General features: G+C 54.8%; 2 protein-coding genes across 10 annotated transcripts in view; both read left to right on the forward strand.

Annotated features, from left to right (window-relative positions):
• Positions 1-17,654, forward strand: part of LOC309584132 (uncharacterized protein) — a gene marked incomplete at both ends in the record, with an annotated part of 22,245 nt that extends 4,591 nt beyond the window's left edge. Inside the window, 7 exon segments of the mRNA XM_082300073.1 lie at positions 8,956-8,963; positions 9,108-9,230; positions 9,460-9,755; positions 9,988-10,012; positions 10,014-10,236; positions 10,352-10,528; positions 17,530-17,654. Of these exon segments, the coding sequence (XP_082156199.1) occupies positions 8,956-8,963; positions 9,108-9,230; positions 9,460-9,755; positions 9,988-10,012; positions 10,014-10,236; positions 10,352-10,528; positions 17,530-17,654 (977 nt within the window).
• A 2,227-nt stretch (positions 17,655-19,881) lies between these two features.
• LOC309584078 (class I histocompatibility antigen, F10 alpha chain-like) lies at positions 19,882-26,271 on the forward strand. 9 transcript variants are annotated; one of them, XR_014227193.1, is made up of 9 exons: positions 19,927-20,018; positions 21,605-21,895; positions 22,066-22,341; positions 22,583-22,855; positions 22,948-23,052; positions 23,151-23,180; positions 23,300-23,332; positions 23,553-24,300; positions 26,238-26,271. XR_014227193.1 is itself a non-coding variant. In XM_082299991.1 (5 exons), the coding sequence occupies exons 1-5, from the start codon at positions 19,943-19,945 to the stop codon at positions 23,151-23,153; spliced, it is 1,116 nt and encodes a 371-aa protein (XP_082156117.1). In that variant the 5' UTR covers positions 19,927-19,942; the 3' UTR covers positions 23,154-23,208. The 9 variants fall into 9 exon arrangements, 2 of the variants coding, with proteins under 2 accessions (XP_082156117.1, XP_082156116.1); XR_014227189.1 differs by adding an exon at positions 20,221-20,306 and having other exon boundaries at positions 19,882-20,018; positions 22,583-23,180; XR_014227191.1 differs by having other exon boundaries at positions 22,583-23,180; positions 23,553-23,711; positions 23,937-24,300.
• Positions 26,272-27,115: the final 844 nt, after the last annotated feature.

Here is a 27,115-nt window from a genome sequence, read left to right on the forward strand (position 1 = left end):
AGAGAGATCCAAGGAGGAAAGAGCCCCCCTGTTACAGTGGGGATTCTGTAACACGATGTACCAAACAAGGAGTCCCGTGGAAAAGAAATATATATAGACAGATTCTTGATAGCTGTTTCAGAGATGTTTATTTCTCCAGCCGCATGGCCGGGATCTGCCGAGGAGCTGTTCCAGTCACGGGACCCGAGGGTCCTTCTGCCCGCGCAGGGAACACAAACCAACCAACGGGAACGAGGCTGAGCAGGGGTGAGGGAAACCCCGTGTCTGTGCCCTCAGGGCCCCTCTCCCAGGGCTCCATGGCGGGGGGGGGGACCCCGACATTTCACCCGTTTATTTTTAACAAAAGAGATTTAAAACATAACATTGAAAACAACAAGAACAGTTTCAAAACAAAACAAGCCACCCTCCTGAGTCTTTGAATGTCCAAACAGATTCTGTGGAACATCTTAAGGCTGACAGAAGGGAGACAGAGCTCTCTGAGCATGCTTTGTGGGGAAACTGAGGCAGGAGAGGGTTTAATTTATTCCCTCCCTGTTTTCATCCCCCACTCGGCATTGGAAAGGGATTTTTGGGGAAACAATTGGCAAAAGCATGGTTTTGTGAGGGAAACCACGGATGAAAAAACAGATTGGGAATACACTGGGGGTAATAGGATATAGGGTAAAAGGGAAAGGTGGGATTAGGAAAGGGAGACTGTAGGGGGGGCCTACATTGGCGATATTGTCTAACATGACTACGATTTTTTGCATATATACTGCATTTTACAGAAACACCATCAGGCCCAGTGACCTGTGATGCTTGTAACCCTTTTCTACCTTGTACAATTTTGAATTCCACCACCTCTCCATCTCCCAAGCTTGGGATGCATTTTTCAGGGTTATTCTTTTTAATAGCAGTTCTATGCACAAATATGTCTTGCCGGTTGTCACATCTTGTTATAAAACCATAATTTTGTTTAACATTACACCATTTTACTATTCCTAAAACCTTTTTCCTTTTTCCGAGTGGCTTCTGTTTTCTGTCTCGCTGCGTGTTGGAATTGCCAGAGCGGCTCGTGCCTGCACGTTCTTCTCGGGGCTGCGCGGGCCGGGCGGCGCCGCTCAGTTCTCCGTGCGTCGCCTCCTCTGGTCGCAGCTTCGCTGCCGATGCCAGGCGCTGTACCCACATCTCGGCCAGGCCCCCGAGCGATGACTCCCCCGCACTCCGCTCCAGCGCGCGTCTCGGCCGGGCGCGGCTCCGTTCTACCGCCACCGCCGCCCGCGCGCCGCCCCTCTCGGTCGGGCGTTCACGGGGCTCGCTCCACCACACGCTGCGCGGGGCCGTGTGGGCACCGCCGGGTCCCGCTGCTCCCACCGCGCCTCGCTCCACCAACAACACTGCGGCTCGCGTGGCTCTGCCCGCGTGTGGGAATTGCCTCGCTGATGCTCGCAGAGGGCTCGGTCCACGTGGCCTGGGCCGCACGGTCCCTGCGCCAGGCTTCTCTTCACCAGGACACAGCTGACATTGCTCAACAGTCTCCGTCATTAAATAATATTCATGAAAATATTCTTCCATCGGCATGTATTTTGACTCAAAAATTAACTGTGTCCAAACGGTTTTCCAAAAGTCTTTGGTAAGAATTAAATCCCAAGAAACATAGAAAAAGTTCTTAAACAACCATGCCAGGAAGTGTTTCAGTTCTTTTTGAGCTTGAATTAATCTAAAATTTACAAATCGTTGTTCAATAATCATTTTAAGTTTAAGATAAATGTCCATATGCGGCTCTGAGAGCCAAGAGTCTTCCCACGGTTCCTCCATAGTTTAGAGATGGAACAGCAAAACAAAACCAAGAAGAGGAATCCAAAGTTTCCAGGGTTTACTCACACAAATCAGTCGCTTAGGGATCGGAGATCGTTCTGCTCGCAATTCTCTACCATTTGTTACAGTGGGGATTCTGTAACACGATGTACCAAACAAGGAGTCCCGTGGAAAAGAAATATATATAGACAGATTCTTGGTAGATGTTTCAGAGAGATCTTTATTTCTCCAGCCACATGGCTGAGGATCTGCCGAGGAGCTCCTACAATCATGGGACTCAAGGGTCCTTGCCCGCGCAGGGGAACACAAAGAAACCAATGGGGAACAAGGCTGACCAGGGGCTTGGGAAACCCCGTGCCTCCCCTCAGGTGCCTGTCCCAGGGCTACATGGCAGGGGAAGGAGACCCCGACACCCCCCTGTGCCGGGAAGGCGGCCGGAGATCCAGGAGGAGCTCGGAGCTGGGGGAGAAGCCTCAGGATGGGGAGAAGCCCCACAAGTGCTTGGAATGTGGGAAGAGCTTCAGATGGAACTTCCAGCTTCTCACCCACCAGTGCACCCACACAGGGGAGAGGCCCTCCGAGTGTCCCAAGTGTGGGAAGAGGTTTCAGACCAGCAGGCTGCCCATCCAGCATCAGCCAATGCACACAAGCGAGTGGCCCTTCCACTGCCCTGACTGTGGGAAGGCCTTCAACTGCAACTCCCACCTCGTCAGCCACCAGCACCTCCACACCAGGGAGAGGCCCTACGAGTGCCCCAAGTGTGGGAAGAGCTTCGTGCGCTGCTCCAGCTCCATCCCCCATAGGAGGATCCCCATCCGATGATCCCCAGTGACCCCCTTGGGCAGAGCCTTGATGATCCATGGTTCTGGTGATCCGTGTTGGGAAGACACCTGGCTGGGGTCTCCACATCCTCCTGGTTACCCGTGGGCACCTGGATGAACCCAGGGGCAGGGATGTCCATCAGGATGCAGATGGACATTGAGAATTCCCTGGGAAGGGTGGATTTGTCAACTTTAAACCCCTGAAACTCTCAAGTGCTCCATTCAATCCTTTCTTCCTGTGGCATCAAGCAATACTGCATGGTCCCTCGGTGCGGCTCTTTCAGTCACGGGCAGCCCCGTGTCACGGCCACTCCCGGTGCGGTTTCTTTCATTATTTTTTATTCTATTCCCTCTTTATTATTCCGGTCACACCTCCCATCCCACGCCCCTCCGGTGCGGCTCCTTCCCCGCCGCCGCTGCTCTCCACTCTCTCGGTGCAGCTCTTCAGTGACACGGGCCGGCGGGGACTCCTCGGGCGCCTCTTCCGAGCCCAGGCAGTGCCCATCCCGCCCCGCAGCTCTTCTACCGCCGCCCCGCCAGTCCCTCGGGGCAGCTCTTTTACTGACACGGGGCCGCGGAGAGCCCGGGTTGCGGCTCTTTTATTGCATTTTAATCTAGTCTCAATGTTTTATTCCATTCACACCTGCCACCCCCTCGGCTCTGCCCTTCTGGCCACACCCGACAGCGCCCGTCCCGCCGTGCGGCTCTCCAGTGACACCGGGCGCCGGGGACATCCCGGTGCAGTTTTTTATTCTATTTTACTCCATTCTCTGGATTTTATTCTACTCACCCTCCGCCCGTCCCTCGGTGCAGCTCCTTCAGACGCGGGCGGGGGAGACGCCCCTCGCTGCGGCTCTTTGATTGTATTTTATTCTCTTCTCTGTATTTCCTTTCGTTCCCAGCTCGCCCGTCCCGCGGAGCGGCTCCTTCAGGGGCCCGGGGCGGCACAAACCCCTCGGGGCGGCTCCAGCAGAGCCCCGCCCGCCGCTGCTCCCCGAGGCCTCCCCGCTGCTCCCCGGCCATCGGACACCGCAGGCGGACCCGGCCCCTCCTTCCTCTTCTTCTTCCTCGTCCTCCTCCTGCCGGGATTCAGCCCCCGCCGCCGCCCGGCTCCTTCTGCCGCTCCTGCCCGGCACGAAGCGGCGGTGCCGCTGACGGGGCCGGAGCGCGGCTGCCCCGCGACTGCCCCGCGACTGCCCCGCGCCTCAGGGCCGGGCCGGGCAGTGACCGCACGGCTGGGGAGGGACCCCCGCTGGACAGGCCAGGGACTGACCCCATGGGAGCAGGGAAGGATTCCTGTCCCCGAGGGGGAAGCAGCGGCACGAACTGACCGGGACTCCCATCCCTTCTCCCTGCCCCGCTGGGCAGAGGAAAGAGGGAAAGGGGATAAAGTTAACACCGGGAAGTTGAGAGCTCGGGAGGAGGTGTTTCTCAAGACTTATTTTACGCCTCACTCTCCTGTTCTGATTCGCTCCATCCCAAATCCAGTTCATCTCCCCACGTCGGGGCTCTTGTGGCCGAGATGGCGATCCCTGAGTGACCTCTCCCTGCCCTTAGCCCGAGCCACGAGGACTCGGATCTGTTCCAGTTCCGTGCAATTCACGGGCATTTGGGGCAGCTGGAGCGAAGCAGCTGGAAACCACAGCGGGCTCGAGAGGGACTCAAGCAGGGCAGGAGTTGGGGCTGCCCCAAGGGAGCTCACACAACATGAACCTTCGTGGGGTCTTTCTAAGGGAATTTTGTTGAATTTTTACATTCATTGTTAAAAAGTAGAGTCACAAGTGGAGCTGAGCTTTCAACTTGAAATGAGGGAATCGAACGTGTTCGCTGGGACTTCTGTAACCTCAAGGTGTTCCTTGATACTCGACGCTTTAGTTCTGGCCACAGGAAGCCCTTAAGCAGCAATGTCTCTCCCAGCCACTGGTTTCTGGCTCAGACCCAGCTCGGAGCTTGGACAAGGTCTGGACTTTTTCCGGTTGAGCTCCGGGAACCTCCCGGGATGGTGCAGCACCACCCCTTCCCAGCCCACTTTTGTTAGGACTTTTTCTTTTCTCTCTACTGACGAATTTAACCCTAAAGCTGCTTTGGAAACGTTGTATCCGAGCACATCCTGCATCTCTGTGTTTTCCTGCTGCGAACTGCCTGTGCAGGCAATGTGTGTCTGTGCTTTCCCCTGCTCTGTTTACTGACAAAAAGATCTGCCCCCATGTGACTTTCAAGGCTCATTCATGCAATGAAATACCGTTGTTTTTATCAGGGCGTGTTCTTGGTGAGCTTTTATTCGTGTGTTTCATGCTGCTAAATGACACAAGACCCGGGAGGGAGCAGAAGCTGCTGCTGCACCTTGGCTCGGGGACAGAGAACCAAGTTGTGCTCCTGGGCAGTTGGGCCCTGGAGGAACCAGAGCCAGGTTTCCTTTGAGCAGCACAAGCTTGCAAGTAGCTACAAACAGGAAACCTCAACAGAAAACTGTTACTCCAAACTCAGGTGCTTTTCCTCCTGCAGGTGTTTGGAAAAGAGCTTCAAACCACAGACTCTGCTGTGAGCCATCGATGCATTTCCTCCCTCCTGGCAGCAACAGCTCCTGAGCTCTTAATAGGCTCCTGTCCCCTCGCAAACCCTTCAGCTCCCTGTGAGCAGTCAATGACCTACATGTATTTATTTAATATTTAAACTGCCTTTAAACTTGTCTTTTTCTCTCCTCTCTCCATTTTTGTCTTTTTTTCCTCTTAATCTTCTTTAATCCCCTCATCACCAGTGGGATGGGGATGGAGTCTTTGGGTGGGTGCAGGATGAACTGAGGATCCAGCAGAGAAAGTCAAGGCAGAGAGGAAAGGACACAGCCCACCTTTCTGCTGCTCTTTCCTTCCCCAGGGTCCAACAAAAACAAGTGAGACTGGGGAAAAAATCCCACAAATGGTGTGTTCTTGTCCCTCTGATCTTGGATGGGGATCCTCAGCTTCAGCCTGGTCATGGCACTGAGTGGTGAGTCCTACCCAGGCACCCCTGGGGGAGGATCTGGGTCAGGTGCCTCTGTTTTGGGGAGAAGGAGGATCCCAGGATTTCCCCAGCATCAGGGGGTGCTCCCCAAGCTTTGGGGGTTACTCCCTTTTATCCCCATGCCGTGGTCCAGGCACCTGCTCCTCGCTCGGTCACACCATTCCCTTTTCAAAGAACATCATCCCCAATTTCCCCCTTTCAGCTTCCAGAAAAAAGCAATAAATAAACCCTATTTTCCTGCTTTATTAGGGCTGCCCACGTGTCTCACTCTGCTTTCTCTTTTCCAGTTGTTTCTGTGAGATGCCATTTCCCTCAGCCAGAATTCTCCCATGTGTGCCCAGACACCTGGCCTGGTTTCCAAGGAAAACGCTGCTATTTTTCTGAGGCTGAGGGCAACTTGCCCATGAGTCAGGGAAGGTGCAAGGCCTGGGAGCTTCACTGGCTGTCAAAATCACCAGTGGATGAACTGGTGAGAACTGGGATTGAGCCTCTGCACCAGCACCAGGGTGGGAAACATGGGGCAAAAAGGGTTTAAAACCAGCCCCAAACCTGCCTGGCCCCAAACCACTCCCAGTGCTGGAGTCAGGAGCTGACACCTTAGGGTAGGGGTGTCATCTGGACATCTCTGGGTAGGGGATGGACACAGGTGGGAAACAGCAAGTGGGGAAGGCAGGACTGGCCCAACCCTGATGTTTCTTTGCTTTACAGAGGTTCATTACACACTGGAAAGGTGGACCCCTGGTTTGGGCTGGAAAAGAGGGATAACGGCTGCTGGGGGTCAGTGGCACAGCCTTCGACCACTGGTGGGTCCCTGTGTCCGTGCTGGAGCCCGGGGTTGGCACCGGGGCACGGTTCCCTCTTGGAGCGGCTGGAAAGGGCCCCGGGGCTGCTGCACTGCTGTTCCACCGGAAGGATTTCAGGGAGTCTGAGGTGACCCACCCTGGGATGGGCACCTTCTCCTGCCCCTGTGTCTGGGCAGCTCCTGGCTCTCCATGGGAGGTTGGGATGGGCCAAGGTCACTGCCCACCAGTCCCCAGTTAGACACCCTCAGCCAAATACTGCCCCCCCCTGCTCTGAACGCTGCCCCAAACTGTCCCACTGCCAGGTGCCTTTTGCTCCCCTGCCTACCTAAAATCTCTGGATTTTTGGATCCTTTTCAAGCTTTCTCCTCCCTGTTGACTATTTCTGTCTCATTTCAGAGCACCACCAGGTCAGGGTCCCACTCTTCACAGCTTTTCTTGCCCTGGGTCCAGTTTCCAAATTCCTTGGAGAGCTGCCAGTCCTGGGGACACGGAGCCAGCAGGGGCTGGAGAGAAGAAAAAGCCATGAGACACTCAAAAGGGTGGCCAAGGTCTTCCCCATCCCCAGCTGAAGGACACTGAGGACTCAGTCCTGGAGCTTTTAACACCACTGTGGTTTTTCCTGCTCTGTCACCACAGAGGAGGAGGAGGAGGAGGAAGAGGAGGAAGAGGAAGATGATGATGCAGCTGAGTGACCACAAGGGCTCAACCGGTGGCTGGGATGGAGGAAGGGTGGGGAGGAACATCCTCCCTTGGGTTGATTCTGCTCCTTCAGGTGAGGAATCACCAAAAATTGCATGGAAAAGAGAATTCTTCCTTAAAAAGCCACTTTTTGCCAAATAACCCTTGGTGGACTCCCAGCCCCCAGGGTGACCTTGCAGGAGCAGCCCCCCAGGGTCCCACCTGAGCCTCTCCCAGCACATCCAGGTGGGAAGAGGGATTTCCCGCAGGGCTCTGCCCCCGGGGCTTGCAGAACAACCTCACCAGGGATGCAGACACCTCGCTCCAGGTCCCTGCCATGGATCTCACTGCCGGGAACGCTCAGCTGCCAAGGGCCCTGAAATCTTGGAGCCATGACCTGGGGTGAGGTCAGTGACCTCCTGGAGTGGAGGACCCAGAACCTTCCGAAATCGGTTCCATGCCCAGCCCTCAGCAGAGCCGGGAGTCGGCGGCCGCGGGTCCCCCCAGCCCTCGGCTCCTCCCGGTCCAGGCTGGACTCAGCCCTTGCCTCCCCCTCCTGGTGTGTTGGCTCCCCTGGGGCTTCTTGGGACCCATTTTGGCCACCAAGGGAAAGGGTCTTAGAGGCAAAACTGTCCCAATTCCAGGTGTTTTCCAGTCTCCCCTGTCCCCTCTCTGCTCTTTTTCTGCTCTGTGACAGCCCAGATCTCTTCTTAGAGGCCACCATGTTCCCTGATACAGGAACCCAAATCCCCATTCCTGGGCACTGGGACACCCCTGCAGCCCCATATCCAGGACTGGGATTCCTCTGAATGCCCCAGACCTGTGCATGGAGACCCCACTGCACCTCCATCCCCAGCTCCAGAACACCTCTTCACCCCGTTACCCTGCACCAAAATCCCCCTGCACCCCCTTTCCTGGCAATCCTGCCTCTGCCAGCCCACAGAACCCCCTTTCCCTTGATCTTGGTACCCCCCGGGCCCCCATTCCTGCCTTTCCCACCACCCAGACCCCACTTTCCTCTACACTGGGAACCCCTGGACCCCCTTTTCCTGGGCACAGGGACCAGGAACCCTTGGATCCCCCATCCTGCCTCTCCCAGTCCCTTCATCCCCTTTTCTTGAACCATGGACCCTTCCCAACTCTCCCAGTTCCACTTCCTTGACCCTTGAATGCTGCCAGACCCTGACAATCCCTGCATCCCCTCAGTTCTCCACTCCCTGCACTTCCTGCAAGGGGGTCAGAGAGGATCCTGGGGGCATCCAGGCCCATCCCCTCGCTGCCACCCTTCCACAGTCACTCTGGCATCTCCCAGCCTGCGCCAGCCAGCACAATCTGCCCGGTGACCGCTGACTGCCCCTGGCACTGGGATCCCTCTGAACTGCAATTCATGGCCACCAGGACCCCCCTGAAATTCCATCTCTGGGCACCATGACCCCCCTGAACACCCATTCCCCAGCACCAGGACCCTCTGCATCCCCTTATCCTTCACTAATACCCCCTGCAATCACTTTTCCGGCCATCCCACCTCTGCCAGTCCCTGGATTCCCCCTTTTCCTTGGGCCTGGGAATGCCTGGATCCCCATTTCTGCCTTTCCCAGCCCCTAGCCCACACTTTCATCAACACTGAGGAGGCCCATGACCCCCATTCCAGGCCATCCTGGGTCTCCCCACCCCATGACCCCTTTTGCCCAACACTGGAGCCCCCTTAACCCCCCTTTCCTGGGCACAGGAACCCTCTGGACCCCCCATCCCACCTCTCCCAGTCCCTGCACCCCTCTATCCTTGACCCTGGGAACCCCAAACCCCTTTCTGGCTCTCCCAGCTCTCCCAGTTTCCCCTTTCTTTCACCCTCCCAGGCCCCACAGTACCCCCAGACGCCCCAGATCGCCATGTCCTCCCAGCTCTCCACTCCCGGCGTTACCAGTGAGTGGCAGTGTCGGAACCCGGCCCAAGGCTCACCTCATTCTTGGCTGTGGGCTTCGTGGATGTGATCCCCTTCGTGCACTAGGACAGCAAGTGGGGCCAGGTGGAGCTGCAGATGCTGTGGATGGCGGCCGGAGCCGGACTGGGATACTGGGATAACGAGACCTGGATCAATGACAGGTACCCCAGTGAGCTGGAGAGGCTGCAGGTCCGGTACAACCAGAGCAGGGCTGAGTGGAGGGAGCTACGGGCAGGGGGAGATTTGTGGGGCTGGAATGGGGATCTGTGGGGTACCAAGGGGCTAGGATGAGGCTCTATGGGTCTCCATCTGACACTGAAGCTCCATAGGGCTGGAATGAGCCTCCATGGGGCTGGGACACCATTCCATGTGTCTCCACAGTCCGATCCCACCCCACCCATGTCTCTGCACACTGCAGCAGGAGTGCAGCTGTGACCTGTCCAACAGAAGCATCTGTGGATCCTTCCCGCAAGGCTGTGATGGGTGGGATTTCATCTCCTTCAGTCTGGGATCTGGGAGCTTCGTGGCAGCTGATGGCATTGCCCAGATCACCAAGAGGCTCTGGGAATCTGATGGGATCACAGCGCAGTATTTGAAGAATGCCCTGGAGCACACCTGTGTGGAAGTGCTCAAGAAACACATCAGATACAGGCGGGAGGCACTGGAGTGCAAAGGTGGAGGTGGAATTCCCATGGGAATGGGGAACTTGGGAATGTGGGTTTGGGAGGGTGCAATTTGGGAATGCAGAAATTTGTATGGGAATTCTGTTTATGGATCTCACCCTCATCACATTCTCATTGAAACTCTGTGTCTGGATCTCACCATCTTTCCATTCCAATGGGAATTTTGTGGATGGATCTCATTGCCATCCCATTCCCATGGGAATTCCATGGATAAATTCCATCATTATCCCATTCCCAAAGCCTCCCAATGTCCATGTCTCAAGAAAAGTGGAACACGAGATCCTGACCGTTGTTCTGTCGCACATACGGATTCTACCCCAGCACCATCGCAGTCAGCTGGATGAAGGGGGATGAAATCCGGGATCAGGAGACGGAGTGGGGCGGGGTCGTTCCCAACAGCGACGGCACCTTCCACACCTGGGCCAGGATTGAGGTGCGGCTGGAGGAGCGGGAGCAGTACCGGTGCCGGGTGGAGCATTCCGGAATGCCGGAGCCCGGGATCTTCACCTGGGGTGAGGCTGAGCATGCTAAATTTGAGAATTGGGAATTTGGGAACAGGGAATTTGGGAATGTGGAGCAGTGGGATGGGGGTTCCCCTCCCATTTCTCACTATCCCGCCCTACCCAGAGCGAGAATCCAGCAGGAATCTCATCCTGGTGGTCACTGTGTCCATCACTGCCATCATCATCATCATCCTCCTTGTCAGATTTAGTGTCTGGAAGCTCCAATCCAGTAACACACTGGATGGGGGTCAGGAAGGAGCACAGATCCACCATGTGGCGTTCCAGGAATCCCCCACCATGGGTGCTGATCCCATTGTTTTTCCATCGGGCAGAGGCAGAGGAATGAATACAACACAGCAGCCAGGGAGTAGCAGTGGTGGATCCCCTCTGTGCAGATCCCAGGATGGATCCTGGGGTTAATCCCAGTGTGTGATCCATGCTGGAATCTCATGGATCTTCTCTTTCCACAGGAATTGATTCACAATCCTAGAGCTTGACTGCAGGTGCGGAGCAGGATCGGGGTGGGACTCCAGAGGGGGATTGGGGCAGGAAGGACAGAGTGGGATCAGGGAGGGATTCCGGATCAAGGCAGGATTCCAGAATAGGATCAGGTGGGATTGTGGAGCAGGATCAGGGCTGAATTCCAAGGCAGGATCAGGTGGGATGAACGGAGCAGGACTGGTGCAGGATGGATGGAGGAGGATCAGGTGGGATGGATGGAGCAGGATTGCAGCAGGATTAGAGCGGGATGATCAGGTGGGATTCTGGAGCAGCTCCCACTCTCCATGGACTCCACAGGCAGCTTCATCCCATGGGATGGGGACAGGCACAGGGTGACACCATGACCCTCTCTCATCCTGGTAGTAATCACTGTCTGAGCAGTCCATGGAGCTGGATCTAGTCCCTTTCCTCTTCAGATTCAGCAGAGCTCACCCTGCTGCTCCCACCCATCCTGCAGCTTTTCCCAGCAGATCAACATCCCATTTCCCATGTTTGAAAGCAAAGAACCACAATTATTCCCAATGCTTTAGTTCTGGTGTTAAAATATGACAGTTTGGGCAATAAATCCTGGTTCCCTCCTCTGGTGTCCGGCAGTTCCTCTCTGGGAGCCAGGAATGGGAATGGAGACTTGGGGGCCAGGATGGGGATACTGGAGACAGGGATGGGGACACTGGGAGCAGGTTGGAGATGCCAGGAGTTGGGAATGGGGACACCAGGATTGGGATGGGGACACCAGGACTGGGATGGGGACAGCAGAGACAGAGATGGGAACAGCAGGAATGGGAATGGAGTCACTGAGGACAGGGACACCAGGAGCAGGTTGGAGACACCAGGAACTAGGAATGGGGACATTGGGACTAGGAACACCAGGAATGAGAATGGGGACACCGGGAGCAGGATGGGGACTTGCACCCAGCACCATCCCCAGGGATTTATTTCCCGCTCCACGTCACATGTCCAAGATGTCCCCAGGAATGGTTTGGTTGCGTTGGGTTCCTGGAGGGGCAATGAAATGGGGGGAGGGGTCAGGCTAGGCCTCATTGTCCCCAGCGGTCTTTGAGTATCCCAAAATGCCGAGTTCAGGATCTTAGAGAGGTTCCCTGACCATGACCACAACCATGAAATGAGCAAACAGGGAGATGGCCATGAGATGAACAAAACACAACCATCAGATGACCATTAGCTAACTGTGATCCTGAGATGACCCCAACATGACCATTGCCATGAGGCAATCAAGACCATGAGATGTTCACAAGATGACCGTTACAGGTAGATAACCATGTGCATGAGATGATGGTGATCAGGAAATGACCATGACATGACCATGACCGTGACCATGACATGACCATGACCATGAGATGACAGTGAGAATGTGATGACTGTGACCAAGAGATGACCATAAGGTGACCATGTGTATTGGGTTTGCATGGCCTGGTTTCAGTAGCAGGGGAACTACAGGGGTGGCTTCTGTGAGAAGCTGCTGGAAGCTTCCTCCATGTCCAGCAGAGCCAATCACTGGTAGCTCTAAAGATGAGCATGTCACTGGCCAAGGGTGGGCCAGCTGGAAATGGTGGCAACACCCCTGTGATAAGACTTAACAATAAATTAAAAGTTGTGGCACAGCTAGAGAAGAGTCGAGTAACATGTGAGGAGAACATGCAGACACCAAGGTCAGTGAAGATGGTGGGGGAGGAGCCGCTCCAGGCACCAGAGCTGAGATTCCTCTGCAGCCCATGGTGAAGACCATGGTGGGGCAGCTGTGCCCCCGCAGCCCCTGGAGATCCATGGAGATGCAGAGATCCACATGTAGCCCATGGAGGAGCCCCATGCCAGAAGAGGAGGATGCCTGAGAAGAGGCTGTGATCCTGTGGGAGAGGTTCTCTCCTCCCAGGCTGGAGAAACCTGTCCTTTGAGAACTGCCTTCCATGGAAGAGCAACCCACGCTGCAGCAGCTTTGGGAGGACTGTTGGCTGGACTCATGTTGCAGCAGGTCGCAGGGAGCTGCTGCTTGTGGGTTGGAGCCATGTCAGGGAAGCTCCTGCAGAACTCTCCCATGGGAGGGAGCCCAGAGTGCAGCAGGGGAACGACTCCTGTCCCTGAGCAGCGGGAGAAGGCACCGGGGATGAACTGAGCATGGCCCCAATTCCCTGTGTCCTGCACTGCCGGGGTGGGAGGTGGAGCTGGAAGGAGGGAGGGGTGGAGGGAAGGTGTTTTTTCTTGTTTTACTTCTCATTATCCTGCTCTGATTTTGTTAGTAATAAATTCACTTTAAATCTCTTAGATGAGCCTGTCTCGCCCATGATGGTTTTTGATGAGGGATCTCTCTCGGTCCTTATCTCGACACACAAGCCCTTCATTGTATTTCCTCTCCGCTGTCCACTGCAGAGGGGAGTGAGAGAGCGGCTTGGGTGTGTGCCTGGCATCGGGCCAGCGTCAACCTCCTAGAGAGACAAACTGCTGTCACTGTCTGTCCCAGTCGAATGGGAAACTGCCCATCATTGGTGGGACATTTTTTCTGGATATTCACCACTGCCACCAAGGCATGAGATGTATTGGTACACCGTATCTTAATTGTGCTTATAATAATTGTACTAATGATAACATTTAATTGCGTTATTTGGTATAAAGTCAGACAGATGGACAGAACCTCTGTGCCACATGCATGAACTTGAAGTTCACACAGAGGTCAAAGGACCAAATGATGTGAGAGGCCCTATGTGGAGGCTGAACCAAAGTTGACCTCTGTGTGAACTCTCAAACACATGCACCTTTTCAAAGCAACAGAAGCAATTTTAGGAAGATGGGGCCTTGGTGCTTGACATGCCTGGGCACCTGGCCAGAAGCTGGGTGTGCCAGACCACAGTTTCAATAGAAACATCTCGTCACATACACTTTTACAAGTAACACTAGGGAAGTGAGACCCCTTTGCAGCAGTATTGGAAGCCTCACCAATGCTCTGTGTAGGATTTCCCAATTATCAGGAGGGTTTCTCCGGTCCTTCGCTGCAACGGGGCTCCCCACCTGAAGCACAGACCAGGAGGATGGTAACGTATTGGGGTAATTGCCGATGTACCTTTTCTTAATCACTTGCTGTAGTCTGTAGTAATGATTTGATGCATTGCCTTTCTATGCTTCTTTCTGTTATCTGCTTATTATCCACATCGTTTATTTCTGATATTTGCTTATCATCCGTGCAAGAAATCAGCTAATCTCTAAATACGTTCTTGTTTTGTTCCCATCCCTTTGCTAACAACATTAATAACCAAAACCAGCCCCCCTAAAAAAAACCTGGCCACACAAATCCAAAACACTGTCCAACATGGACTGCCTGGAATGGGGATAACCAGGTCTCTGCCCAACAAGGATCACTGTGGATTGCCAAACACGGATCCTCTGATGGGGGGTGAAGTTGGAGCAGCGCATGAAGCTCTTCCCACAGTCGATGCACTTGCAGGGCTTCCCTTTCTGGTGGCTCTGTTGGTGTGAGATCAAGGCATAGCCCTGGCTGAAGCTCTTCCCACACTCGGGACACTCGTAGGGCCTCTCCCCGGTGTGGGTGCGTCAGTGGACGGTGAGGTTGGAGTTGCAGTTGAAGCCCTTCCTGCAGTCAGGGCAGTGGAAGGGGCTCCCCGCTGTGTGTGTGCGCTGGTACAGGAGGAGATGGGAGCTGGCCTGAAACCCCTTCCTGCACTCCCCACACCCATAGGGCTGCTCCTCAGTGTGGATCTTCTGGTGAGTGGTGAAGGTGGAGCTGTTGTTAAAGCTCTTCCCACACTCCCCACACTTGCAGGGCCATTTCCTGGTGTGCAATCAGCAGTGGGTGAGGAAGTGGGGGTTATGGCTGAAGCTCTTCCCACATTCCAGACACTTGTAGGCCATTTCCCCAGTGCGGATCATCTGTGGCAGATCAGGCTGGAGCTCTTGCTGCTCTTCCCACATTCCAAGCACTTGTGGGGCTTCTCCCCACTGTGAGGCTTCTCCACCACCTCCGAGTGGCTGGATCTCCAGCCACCTTCCTGGCACAGGGGGGGTCTTTCCTCTTCACAGCTCCCTGGGCTGGGTTTGCAGCCCCTCCTCCTGTGGGATCTCCAGGGCTTTTCCTCCCCATTGGATTCCTGTGCTGTGAAGCTGCTCAAAACAGCCTCTTCCATGAGGTTCTGCTGAGGGGATTTGTCCTCCCTGGTCTCTGTCCTCAGCTCCTTGTCTGGGGGAGGAAGGACAAGGAGAGGATGGGATTTGCCTCCGTGCCACAGGGAAGGGGAAGGAGATCCCCCCAGTCTGTCCCCGGCAGGACGGCGTCGGCAGCGGGGTTGTCCTGCAGCCGGGGGCGATGCTGAGCTGGGAGATGGAGCAGGAGAGAAGGGAAAGGGGCAGTGACTTCCTCCTCACCTGCCTGGGGCTCCCGGGGCATCTTCCTCTTCTTCACAGCCTCCTCCTCCATTCAACCAGGGCTTGGGAACGAGAAGTCCTGTTTTGGGGGGAAAAGCAAGGGGTGAGCGCATTGGGTTGGGTGTGTCCCCTGCTCAAATCCATCTCTTGAAGTCACTGGGCATTTTGTGTCTATAGAAGCCTCCAAAACAAGATTCAGCTCAAAAAACCCTCCCAGCAGTTGCCCCTCTCTGATCAATCTCACAGTCAATTCTGGGGGTCCCCCTTCTCTGGGCTGCTGGGGGTCCCATGGGTCATGCAGATCACTGCTCTCTTGGGTCCCCACTTCAAGATGCCAGGGGTTTTGGGGTCCCAAGGGTCCTGACTCTGCCAGCAGTCTCAGGCTTCCGCCTCTACTGGCTCTCCCAGGGGCACTTGATAAATAACACAGAGAATAAAAATTTTCAGTTCCCCTGAAGGTGATGGATAGAGCCTAAAGACTTGTAAAAAAGATACAAGGATGTAAAGATGTGCACACAGGATGATAAGTGTGGCTGGAACCTGTGGAGAAACAGATAACAAGAACTATAGTCGGGCTTTTGGCAAGTTATGGAACAAGAGGCAACAGCTCATGGGCAAAGAAAAGTTCAAGGCAAGGTCATCGGTAATATCCAGGCACTCAGTGAGAATGACCACCAGAGACCCCTTTAGACGGTCCTCCAGGACCACAAAACGACTTTGAGCAGGAGGCAGATGGATGGAAATTACTGCCAGGAATGGTGATGTTTGTGGATTAGCCAGGATGTGCCTTGAAATGAATATGTCGGATCAGGATGGAACAAACAACCTGTTGTGAAGTTTCACCCCACACATCAGATTAAAGGAGAGATCCTCGGGGTGTGTCCAGCACTGATAAAAATTTCCTGCTTTCTAACGCTTCAATTTGTGTTAGGAAGTTGATTTTCTGGCCCATTTAGGTATAATCTCCAAAACCGCTGTCGCCATCACTCCTCCCAACCCCGCCAGTAACAGGGGATGGCAGCCCCCGCCCACCGCCCGGGCTCTGCCGGCAACTGCCACCGGCACCTCCCAAAAAAAATCATCTCCGGGGACCCCCAATATCCCCCCAAGCGTCATTTGTGGCTCAGGTTTCAAGTCCTGCAAACTGCAAATATCCTTCCCCTCCCAAAAGAATCCCAGGAATCCCCCAGGATATTTGGGGCGAGCTTCCCCTCCCTGCCCACCCGCAGGATGAGCTCCTGGCGGCGGGGGGACTGCAGAAACAGTGACAGGTGGAGCCCCGAGCTTGCCTGTCTTCTTTCTTCCTCATCGTCTTCCGGCTCCTTCTCCTCCCGCTCCTCCTCCCCATCTATCTCTCCTGCTCCTTCTTCTCCTCAAGCCCTCCTCCATCTCCTCCTAAGTCCATCCCCTCTCTCGCTCCTCTTCCATCCCCGCTCATTCCCGCACGGAGAGGGGGCCGAGCCTGCGCCGCGTGCAGAGCCCGCCCCTCGTCCCGACTGGCTGATTCTCCCGCCACTCATCTCTGTCGCACGCTGATTGGTCAGAACACGTACAAGCACGCCCCCGGGTCCCGCCGGCAGGGCGGCCGTGGCGCAGCAGAGGCGCCATTGGCGGAGCGTCTGTGCGGGCCCGGGAGCGGCGGCGGCGGAGCTCGGAGGCGGCCCCAGCGCAGCGTTCCGGGGACGGGGCAGCCACCTCTGTCCTACCCACAGCAGCCGGGACGAGCCAGCGCTGCTCCGGCACCGGCTCCTGCCGAGGCAGCAGCGGGAAGGAGACCGCGGGCAGCCGCTCCCGCAGCGCCCTCACGCCAGGGCCAACACGGCGCCCACACGGCACAACGAAGCCGCCACAGCCCCCTGCCGCCCCCTCCGCCCGCAGCCAGCCCCGAGCCCCGCCAGAACCGAGCGCGGCTCCCACCTGCGCTGGGGCCGCCTCCGAGCTCCGCCGCCGCCTCAGCGGTGCTTCCCAGTCACCCCCAGTATGATCCCGGTCACTCCCAGTATGTTCCCACTATTACTCCAGTCACTCCAAGTATGACCCTGTCAGTCCCAGTATGATCTCAGTATGACCTCAGCATGGGCCCAGCTGCTCCCAGTATGATCCCAATTGCCCCCTGCATTGTTCCAGTTTCTCCTATTCACCCCCACTATGGTTCTGCTCACTCCCAGTATAATTCCAGTCAGTCCCAGGATGATTCAAATCACTTCCAGTCATTCCCAGCTGCTCCCAGTTGTCCTCAGTATGCTTCCAGTTGGTCCCAGTAGCCCTCAGTGTGGTTCCAGTATATCCCAGTATGATCACTGTTGCCCCAGTTCTGGTCCGAGAATGTTCCAGTCCTAGTGTATCCTTGTATCCCAGTCTATCCCAGTCCATCCCTGCCTGTCTCACTCCGTCCCGGTCCCTTCCCGGCAGCCGCCGCCGTTTACCGAATCCTGGCCCCCCGACCCTCCGGACCTGCTGCCGGACGAGGGAGGGGCTTCGTGCTGGGCTTTGTCTGCCTGGGCTGGGGCTCGGCCTCCACCTGTGGGAGAAGGTGAGGGGGGGTCCTCAGGGGTCGTGTCCCACCCGGAGCGTGTGAGGCCCCCCCGGGGACCCCCCTCTCCCGGGATCGCCTCCTTTTCTCTCCCACAGCGCTCCTGACCCAGTTCCTGCTCCCCCCTGGGAGGGTGCTTTGGGGAGCCTGCATTTTCCTTGATCCTGGGGCCCTCTTGAATCTCCATTCCTGTGCACTGGTGTTGGAAAATACACCGAGTTTAAAATTTGTATATAACTTTAGTCAGGGGTTTTTTTCGCCTTTGCTTCGGGGGAAGGGAATTGAAGTTTCTATTCAAAGGACTGTTTCATCGCTCAAGGGGTGATGCAGTTTAACATCTCAACAGCCTGGGAGTAGCACAGAAGGTACACAAAAGATAACGACCATGAAAGACTATTAGCGACCATTAATGACCATCAACTCCAAACATCACCCCTGGCATGGTCGGAGACACCTGGTCTGGGAAAAGAGAGATAAAAGAACCAAGAATGAGGACCAAATTAGCATCGGAGGCAAAGAAATCTGTAACCAGTAAGAAACCCAATATTTTAAAAATTGTGTAACTTGGGACCAATGAACATTGAACCAATTAATTTCTATAGGTTTTGACTGTATCAATATTGAAAATGCCAGTAAAAGCCGTGTGTCATGGAACGATTTTCCCTGCACAACCCGAGCAATGTGTGGATGAAATAATTTCTGTTCCACATCCTGGCCAGAACAAAGTAATGCCTTAATTCTCTAACACTAAAAATGCTGTTGAAGAGTTTTTGTTTCCTCCACAGTTTCAGTGACACTGGCACACCCCTGCATCTCTTTCCCCAGCTCCTGGTGATTCACCCCAAACCGGGCCAAGAGACACTTCCCAGACAAAGTCCAAGAAGCGGGCGTTTGCTTCATTCAGCGCGCTGGGTGTGCGGGAATCGCTCCTCCAAACACCCACCCCAGGCTCACGGCAGATTACAAGATGTGGTTCCATTTCATGCATATTCATTGTTTTCCCTAGAAAAGGTGTGGTTGTGCAAACCATTTCTCAGAATTCGTTATTATCAGTAGCACACGCGGAGCGCAGGCCCAGGGCTCCCTGGTGGTCGTGCTGAGGTAGACTTCATCCTCTTCCTCGCTCTGCACTTTTCACCTTTCTTTCCTAGGCATGTGCAGTCTCTTGATAGCTGTCTCAGCTATTTCTCTACTGGTTTTAGCAGCTTTGTTCCTCATTTCTTCAAGCTTTGTTCCCTATCTCTTGCCAAGTTATTCAGCTGGCTTCTGCATTGGTTACAGTGTATGTTATTCTAGCCCAGTATACCAAAGCATGCCCAAGTACAGTGATCTTAACCCTTTCACGGGACCCCCCTGCACCCCCTTATCCTGCACCAATACCACCCTGCACTCAATTTCCTGGGTATCCCGCCTCTCCCAACTCCTGGATTGATGTCAAAACTAGGCAAGAAAATAAAACTCTATCGTCGACTCAGCTACAAAGCAGGTATTTATTTATTCAGCACTGGGAGTGAGGGGGATCTCTCGGGCAAAAACTCACTCAATCTTCTTTAGCCTTCGGTTACATTTTAAAAGTCCTTCCATGCAAAGTCACAATTACAACATGTCGTTAGCATACGCACACTCGCATTAAGTTGTGTCGTGGTTATTAGAACAGTTTGTTGCTTTCGCGCATGCGTCAGTTCCTTCCACCAGTGTTCTGGTGGTCTTTTGATGAAGACTTCTGTAGTCTTTCTCACGTTTGAACTTTTTACCTCTATCTTCAGCGCATGCTTTGTGCTCATTTTTCATCCTAACTTGTTTATAGCTAATTTTGCTGTTTGCAAGTTCTGTTAAAACTTGCTATCTTGCTTGCTTTACCTGCACATCTTGTTACAATATTACTTGTGGTTAACCTTTTGTTCCATACCACTTAGGTTTCAGGATCCCCTGTTTCCTTGACAACGGGTACCCCCGAACCCCCATTCCCGGCCATCCCGGGTCACTTCACCCCCAGACCTCCCTTTCTTTGACCTCAGGACCCTCTGAAACCCCTTCCCGGCTCTCCCAACTCTCTCAGTTCCACCTTTCCTCAATCCACGGACACCCCAGAGCCCCCAGCCTCCGTGTCCCCCCAGTTCTCCCCTCCCGGCGCTTCCTGCCCGTGGCGATGTCGGAGCCCTTGTCGCGACCGTCTCGGAGGCAGCGCCACAGGCTCTTTTCCGGAGGGATCGCTTGGAGCGGATGAACGCGAGACGCCGCTGGAAGACAGCGATATTCCGGGGGCGGGCGGGGCCGCAGCGGAGCGGCTCGATGGCTCCAGCGCTGGGTGCGGGAATGCTCTTGGGGCTCCTGGGGCTCCTGGGGGCCCCGGGGGCCGCGACGAGAGGTGAGTGGGACCCCCGGCACTGGGACCTCCCTGAACCGCAATTCCCGGGCAGCGGGACCCCCCCGAACATCCATTTCCGGAAACTAGAACACCCTGCACCCCCCTTGCCGGGCATGGGAACCCCCCCGAACCCCCATTCCTGGGTACTGTGACCCCTCTGAATCCGCTGGGTACGGGGACCCCCGTGAACTGTCATTCCCAGACACTGGAAACCACTGAACCCCCATTCCTGGACACGGGGACCCCCGTGAATGTCAGTTTCCGGTTCCTGGGACCTCCCCCTTTCTGGTAAGCGGCACCCCCATGAACCTCCATTTTTTTTGGCACTAGGACCTATTAAAGCCCCAGTGCCGGGAAGGGAACTCCCCTGAATGTGCATTCCTGGCACGGGAACCCAATTGAACGCCCATTTCCGGCCACCGGGACCCCCCTGCATCCCCTTCCCCAGCATCAGAAACCCCTGCACGCCCTTATCCAGCTCCAGGTCACCCCTGCACCCCCAGTCCTGCGCATGGGGACCTCCTTGAATGTTCATTTGTGGGCATTGGGACTCCATTGAACCCCGATTCTCGGGAAAGGATCTCCCCTGAATCTGCATTCCCTGGCACAGGAAGCCCCCTGAACCCCCATTCCTAGGCACAGGGACCTCCCTGCACCGGGACCTCCTGAACCCCCCTTCCTCTCTACTAGGACCCCTCTGAGTCCCCATATCCAGGATCGGGACTCCCCTGAACCCCCTATTCCTGTGCCTGGGGACCTCCCCTGCAGCCTCTTACCCAGCACCGGGACACCTCTGCACCCATTTATCCTGCATCAATAACTCCCTACACCCCCTTTCTTGGCCATCCTGCCTCTCTCAGACCCCAGCCATCACCTTTTCCTTGACCTTGGGATCCCCTGGCACATGGACACCCCTGAACCTCCATTCCTGGGCACTGGGAACCACCTGCACCCCATTATCTGGCACTGGATCCCCCTGAACATCAAATTTCTCAGTACCAGAACCCCCCTACACCCTCTTATCCAGCATGGGGACACCACTGCAATCCCTTCCCCAGCCATCCCACCTCTCCCAGCTTCCAGATCCCTTCTTTTTCTTGACCCTGTGACTCCCTAGCCCCTCCTTCCACAGCATCAGGAGCCCACTGAACTGCCTTATCTGGCACAGGAACCACCCTGCACCCCCTTATCTAGCACCAAGACCACCTTGCACTCTGTTTCCGGCCATCCCGTCTCTCCCAGACCCCCCTTTTCCTTCACCCTGGACCCCCTGGAGCTCCATTCCTGCTCTTCCTGTATCCCCATTTCCTCAACACCAAGGATGCCCATGACCCCCATTCCAGGCCATCCTGGGTCTCCCCACCACATGACCCCCTTTCCCAACACTTAGGCTCCCTGGACCCCACTTTTCTGGGCACAGGGACCCTCTGGACCCCCCATCCCATTTCTCCCAGTCCCTGCACCCCTCTATCCTTGACCCTGGGACCCCTGAACCCCTTTCTGGCTCTCCCAGCTCTCCCAGTTTCCCCTTTCCTTTACCCATGAACCCCTCCCAGGACTCCCAGTCTCTCATTTTGGCCCCCCAGGTCCCCCAAATCTCCATATCCCCCCAGTTCTCCACTCCCTGCGTTTTCTGCGAGTGACAGTATCAGAGCCCAGCCCGGGGCTCCCCCGATTCGTGGCTGTGGGGTACGTGGATGGGATCCCCTTCGCAAGCTACAACAGCAGGCGGGGCCGGGTGGAGCCCCAGACGCTGTGGATAGCGGCAGGAGCTGAGCCAGGATATTGGGATACTGAGACCGAGATCAGTGAGAGGTACCAGCATGTGGATCCCATCGATCTGGAGATGCTGCAGAGGCAGTACAACCAGACTAGGGGTGAGCTGGGGAAACTGGGTACTGGTGGGGATCTGTGGGGATGGGATAGGGATCCATGGGTTTGGGACTCCAAGGGGCTGGAATGAGGCTCTGTGGGTCTCCATCAGACTCTGGGGCTCCATGTGGCTGGGACACAATTCCATGGGTCTCCATTTGTGCAATACCCCCAGGTCTCCACACACTGCAGGTGGTTTCTGGCTGTGACCTCCTGTCCAACGGGAGTATCCGTGGATCTGATCGGTACGGCTATGATGGGCGGGATTTCATCTCCTTCGATCTGGGATCTGGGAGCTTCGTGGCAGCTGATGGCACTGCCCAGATCATCAAGAGGCTCTGGGAATCTGATGGGATCACAGTGCCAGAGTTGAAGCATGAGCTGGGGCACACCTGTGTGGAAGTGCTCAAGAAACACATCAGATACAGGCGGAAGGCACTGGAGCGCAAAGGTAGGGGAAGAATTCCCATGGGCATGGGGGAACTTGGGATTTGGGAGGGTACAATTTGGGAACACAGGAATTCCCATGGGAAATCTTTTTATGGATCTCACCCTTACCCCATTCCGATGGGAATTCTGTGGATGGCTCTCACTGCTCTTCCATTCCCTTGGAAATTCCAAGGATGGATCTCATTGCCATCCCATTCCCATGGGAATTCCATGGATGCATCTAAGCATTATCCCCTTCTCAGAGGCCCCCAGTGTCCATGTCTCAGGAAAAGTGGAACACGAGATCCTGACATTGTCCTGTCGCACATACGGATTCTACCCCAGCACCATCGCAGTCAGCTGGATGAAGGGGGATGAAATCCGGGATCAGGAGACGGAGTGGGGCGGGGTCGTTCCCAACAGCAACGGCACCTTCCACACCTGGGCCAGGATCGAGGCACGGCCGGAGGAGCGGGAGCAGTACCGGTGCCGGGTGGAGCATTCCGGAATGCCAGAGCCCGGGATCTTCACCTGGGGTGAGGCTGGGAGTGTGAAATTTGGAAATTGGGAATGTGGAGCAGTGAGAAGGGAGTTCCCCTCCCATTCCTCACTATCTCGCGCTTCCCAGAGCCAGAATCCAGCAGGAATCTCATCCTGGTGGTCACTGTGTCTGTCATCGCTGCCATCGTCATCATCCTCCTCACTGGATTTGGCATCTGGAAGCTCCAACCTGGTAACACACTGGATGGGGGTCAGGAAGGGGCAAGGATCCACCTGGAAATGTTCCAGGAATCCTCTACCACAGGTGCTGATCCCACTGTTTCTCCATAGTAAAGAGGAATGGATACAATGTGCCCACCTGTGAGTACCAGCAGTGGATCCAGCTATGGATGCCTTCAGCGCAGATCCCAGGATGGATCCTGGGGTTAGTCCCAGTGTGTGATCCATGCTGGAATCTCATGGATCTTCTCTTTCTGCAGGAACAGATGCAGGAATTGTCAGCATGACAGCAGGTGTGGAGCAGGATCGGGGTGGGATTCCAGAGGGGGATCAGGGCAGGATGGTGTTGGGGTTTTAGGAGTTCTCCTTTAGTTTTCTTTCTCTTAAAAGAATTTTCCCCGTATATGTTGGTAGCACACAAATTACTGGGTATTTAAGAGAGACAAAAAGACCTGGCCACAGGTGGAGCGGTCCAGCTGGCTACCCTCCCTCACCCAGGGTTTTCTCGTGTAGGGCAGAGATGCTGCGAGATTTGAACTGGGAAAAAGGGATTGGGTACAGCCCCTAGCTCTCGTGTTCTCCCGGCATTCAGAGGGGAAGAAAGGCTGCTCTCATCGTGGAGAGAATTCGTGACCACTGCGGGGTTCTGCCTTCTGCTGCCTTCCTTCTACCGTGAGTGGAGCTTGCTCACTGGAGCAGCTGTTGCACTGGGACCCTAACACCCTTCCTTTTCACCTTTCACTTCCACTGGGACCTTTTCACCATCTGCTCGGGTGCCTCAGGGAAAACCCTGGGACCCTGAGTCCGCCTTTCCCTGCCCTGCTGGGAGCCAGGCTGCCGCTGCCCTGCCCCTGCCGTTCCTTTGCCCCTGCTCTGAATCTTCGCTGCACTCTGTAGCCCCGCACGCCCTGCCTGCTGAGACCTCCCAGGGTTTCCACCGCAGCTCCTGAGTTTGGATACATCTCATCTGTCACCTGGGATTTGTGCTTGCCCCTGCCGTTCCAGCCTGCTGTTCCCGAGGGTTCAGCTGGACACTGGGATCGGCTGCCCAGCAGTTTGTGAAGCCTTTGTCCCATCCCTTCCCGGGATCCCAGGCCGCCAGTGCCGCGTGCTCCCCGAGCTCGCTCCGGAGCGCCCCCTGCAGCCGCGGGGGAACCATCGCACCTGCCCTGCTCACCGGGAGCCGCCAGCGCCCCTGCCGGCTGCGAGCGGAACTGCACCCGAGGGGAAAGGGCCCGACAGCCGAGAAGGCTGGCACTGGGTTTGTGATTGTTTGCTGTTACTGCCATAGTTATTGCTGTTTGTTTGCCTTGTTATACACATACAGATATATAATAGTAAAGAACTGTTATTCCTATTTCCCATATCTTTGCCTGAACGCCCCTTGATTTCAAAATCGTAATAATTTGGAGAGAAAGGGGGTTGCATTTTCCATTCCAAGGAAGGCCCCTGCCTTCCTTAGCAGACACCTGTCTTTCAAACCAAGACAGATGGACAGAGTGGGATCAGGTGGAACTGCGGTGTGGCATCAGGGCTGGATTCTGGAGCAGGATCAGGTGGAATGAATGGAGCAGAATTGATGGATGGATTTGGTTTAGGGGGGATTCTGGAGCAGATCGTGCTCTCCATGGGCTCCACAGCCAGGTCTATTCCGCGGGATGAGGACAGGGACAGGGTGATACCACCTCACACTCTCATTCTGGCAGGAATCACCGCCTGAGCAATCCACAGAGCTGGAGCCAACCCCAGCCCCTTTTCCCAGGGAAAGCCAAGAGCTGCCGGCAGAGCTCATTTGGCTGTTCCCACCCACCCCAGCCCTGCTGTGGCTCTTCCCGACAGACCAATTTCCTGTTTTTCATGTGTTTTAAAGCCATGAGGAAAGGGTCTGTGGCGTAGGGTGGATGAAAAGGGCTCCTATAGAGGGGCCAGGGACGTTCTTTGTTTCAATGGAACCTCAGTTGGTGAAGAACTTTTTTGTCTGTAAAGCACCTTCTCTTTTGTACATTTTTGTTATTAATATTGTTGCTGTTACTGATCTTCTGGATCCACATGTGTCCAAGGGAACGTGTCCTAACTTCACCTGCCCCTGTGGAGATCTCATCAGTGTGGGGGGGCTGGGCAGTGACCCCAATCTCACTAAGGTGCCATCACCAGGACACTTGGTGTCCCCTTGAGGTGTTCTTTGAAGCTGTAAGCTGCCCTCAAGGATGCAAACCTGTGTCACATCCCCTCTGTTTTTCCTTCAAGCCCTGTGGAGAAGGCAAAACCTCCATGGCTGAGGAAATGCTGCTGGGTTTGTGAAAGGAGCCATGTGTGTTCTTGGCTACAAGCGGGGTGCTGAGCTCTTTAGAATGGGTGAGACATTGAGTTTGGGTTTGTCAGGAAAATTAATCCACAATGCCAGAGGTTTATGTCCAAAAAAGAGACAGAGGAGTCCCGTAACTTTAGTCAAATAAAGGGAGAGGCCGTGGGCTTTTCCCATGGTGTCTCTCAAATTGTTGGGGGTCGTAGCCCCCTTTTTATCCTAATTTCCCCGGCCGCATCTCCCTCTTCCCTTTCCCCATTGGCTGAGGTACTCAGAAGGTACAGACTTCTTGAATCACCTGCTCTATGCCCCCCTCTAATATGCACCCCCCTTTTGGTGCAGAAAAGGAAGAAAAATAAACTATTCATGATTCTATTAAGTCTTTGTTGCCTTGCTCTAGGTTCAGGAATTTACCACGGCCTTGGCTGAGCAACAGTCTCTGTTGATTAGTAACAGTTTCTAGAACTAATGCTTTCTTCTGTTACTTCACTACCCAAAAGTTCCTGGCCCTATCTACAGGCAGATTCACGCGGTCTGTTTGTATAGACACATTCATCTTATTCCTTTCAGGTTGAATCCCTCTGCTCTCAGCAGAGTCTGGTGGCTTTCTAGAGTGATATCAGAGAGTGATCACCCTCCACCTCATGAAGGAAAAAGCCTAGGTGTCCTGGGGTGCTGTTCTTGTATTCCATATCTATCTGTGCCCAAAAATTGTTACAGTCTCTGTAAGCCTCTAAAGCCGGGAAGCTCTGGGGGGGAGGTGCTATCGCCGGCACTTTTAAAGTTGGCTCTCACAGGCAGTTTCACCCCTTTTGCTGGGTGATGTTTGCTTCACTGGCTGCTTGGTCTTTGCTTAAGCAGAGCCTTTCCCCCCTCTTGTGTTCTCTTTTCAGCTTTTCCCTGTCTGGCAGAGGCTGCAGTTACGGGGTTTGAGCTGCCTTGGGCGAGTTCCGCAGGTGCTGCCTGTCACCATGGGTGGCCCACTCCAGCGACCAGGCCCAGATCCATCAGCCCCGCTCTAGGAGAAAAGATCTAGGAGCAGAGGTTCTTCCTTTGGTGGCAGCTTTTGCTAAAGGTGGGAGCTCTGCTCTGAACGTGCTTGTTTTGGGTTGGCAGCTGCAGCTACTCCTAACAATGCATTTTGCGATTAGAAACTGTTTCCAAGTGAACTTTGCAAACTCTGCGGGCAGTGAGGAAAAAGCGAGTGAGTTCCTGGGGTGGAGGCCTCCCTGAGCTGGCGGGGACAGATTGGTCCCTGCCCCCCACCTCACAGCCGCAGTGCAGAGCGTGGCAGCAGCAGCACAGACCCCACAGGAGCCGGCGGGTGAGAAAGGGTTGATCCGTAGTTAACTCATGTAAGCAAAGTTAACTGTTAACAGACAGCAAATGTTAATCACGAAACCTAAGCAGCAGGATTCGCCTTAATCTTGTCAATATAAGAGGAACAAGAATTTACTTGAGACCAACACAGAAACCGCTGAACCATTCTACAAAGGACTTCCCATGTTCCAGAAAGAAAGGTGAAAAATGCATTGTGACGAAGAGTACTGATCTTCATTGGAAAGACCCCCGAGGAAGAAGAGGAGCCTTCCTCAGTGCGACCACCAGGACATACCACTCATGTGTGACACATATGCTAATGATATTAATGATTTCTGAGAACTAATTTGTATAACCACTCCTATCCCAAGGAATGTGATGAATATTCATAAATTTTACACATAGTACTGTGTTGTAAGAAGTACCAAGAGTGTGTGTATGTGTGTGTGTG

This window comes from Coloeus monedula (genome assembly GCF_965178545.1).
Source record: "Coloeus monedula genome assembly, chromosome: 36".
Lineage (NCBI taxonomy): Eukaryota > Metazoa > Chordata > Aves > Passeriformes > Corvidae > Coloeus > Coloeus monedula.

What these genes read in the sequence shown, in the direction of transcription:
- LOC309584078 (XM_082299990.1), top strand. Translation starts at nt 19,943, where the DNA reads ATGGCTCCAGCGCTGGGTGCGGGAATGCTCTTGGGGCTCCTGGGGCTC. An exon ending in GAAGGCACTGGAGCGCAAAG is followed by an intron (nt 22,342 to 22,582) that starts GTAGGGGAAGAA and finishes TCCCCTTCTCAG; the next exon opens with AGGCCCCCAGTGTCCATGTC. An exon ending in GCCCGGGATCTTCACCTGGG is followed by an intron (nt 22,856 to 22,947) that starts GTGAGGCTGGGA and finishes CGCGCTTCCCAG; the next exon opens with AGCCAGAATCCAGCAGGAAT.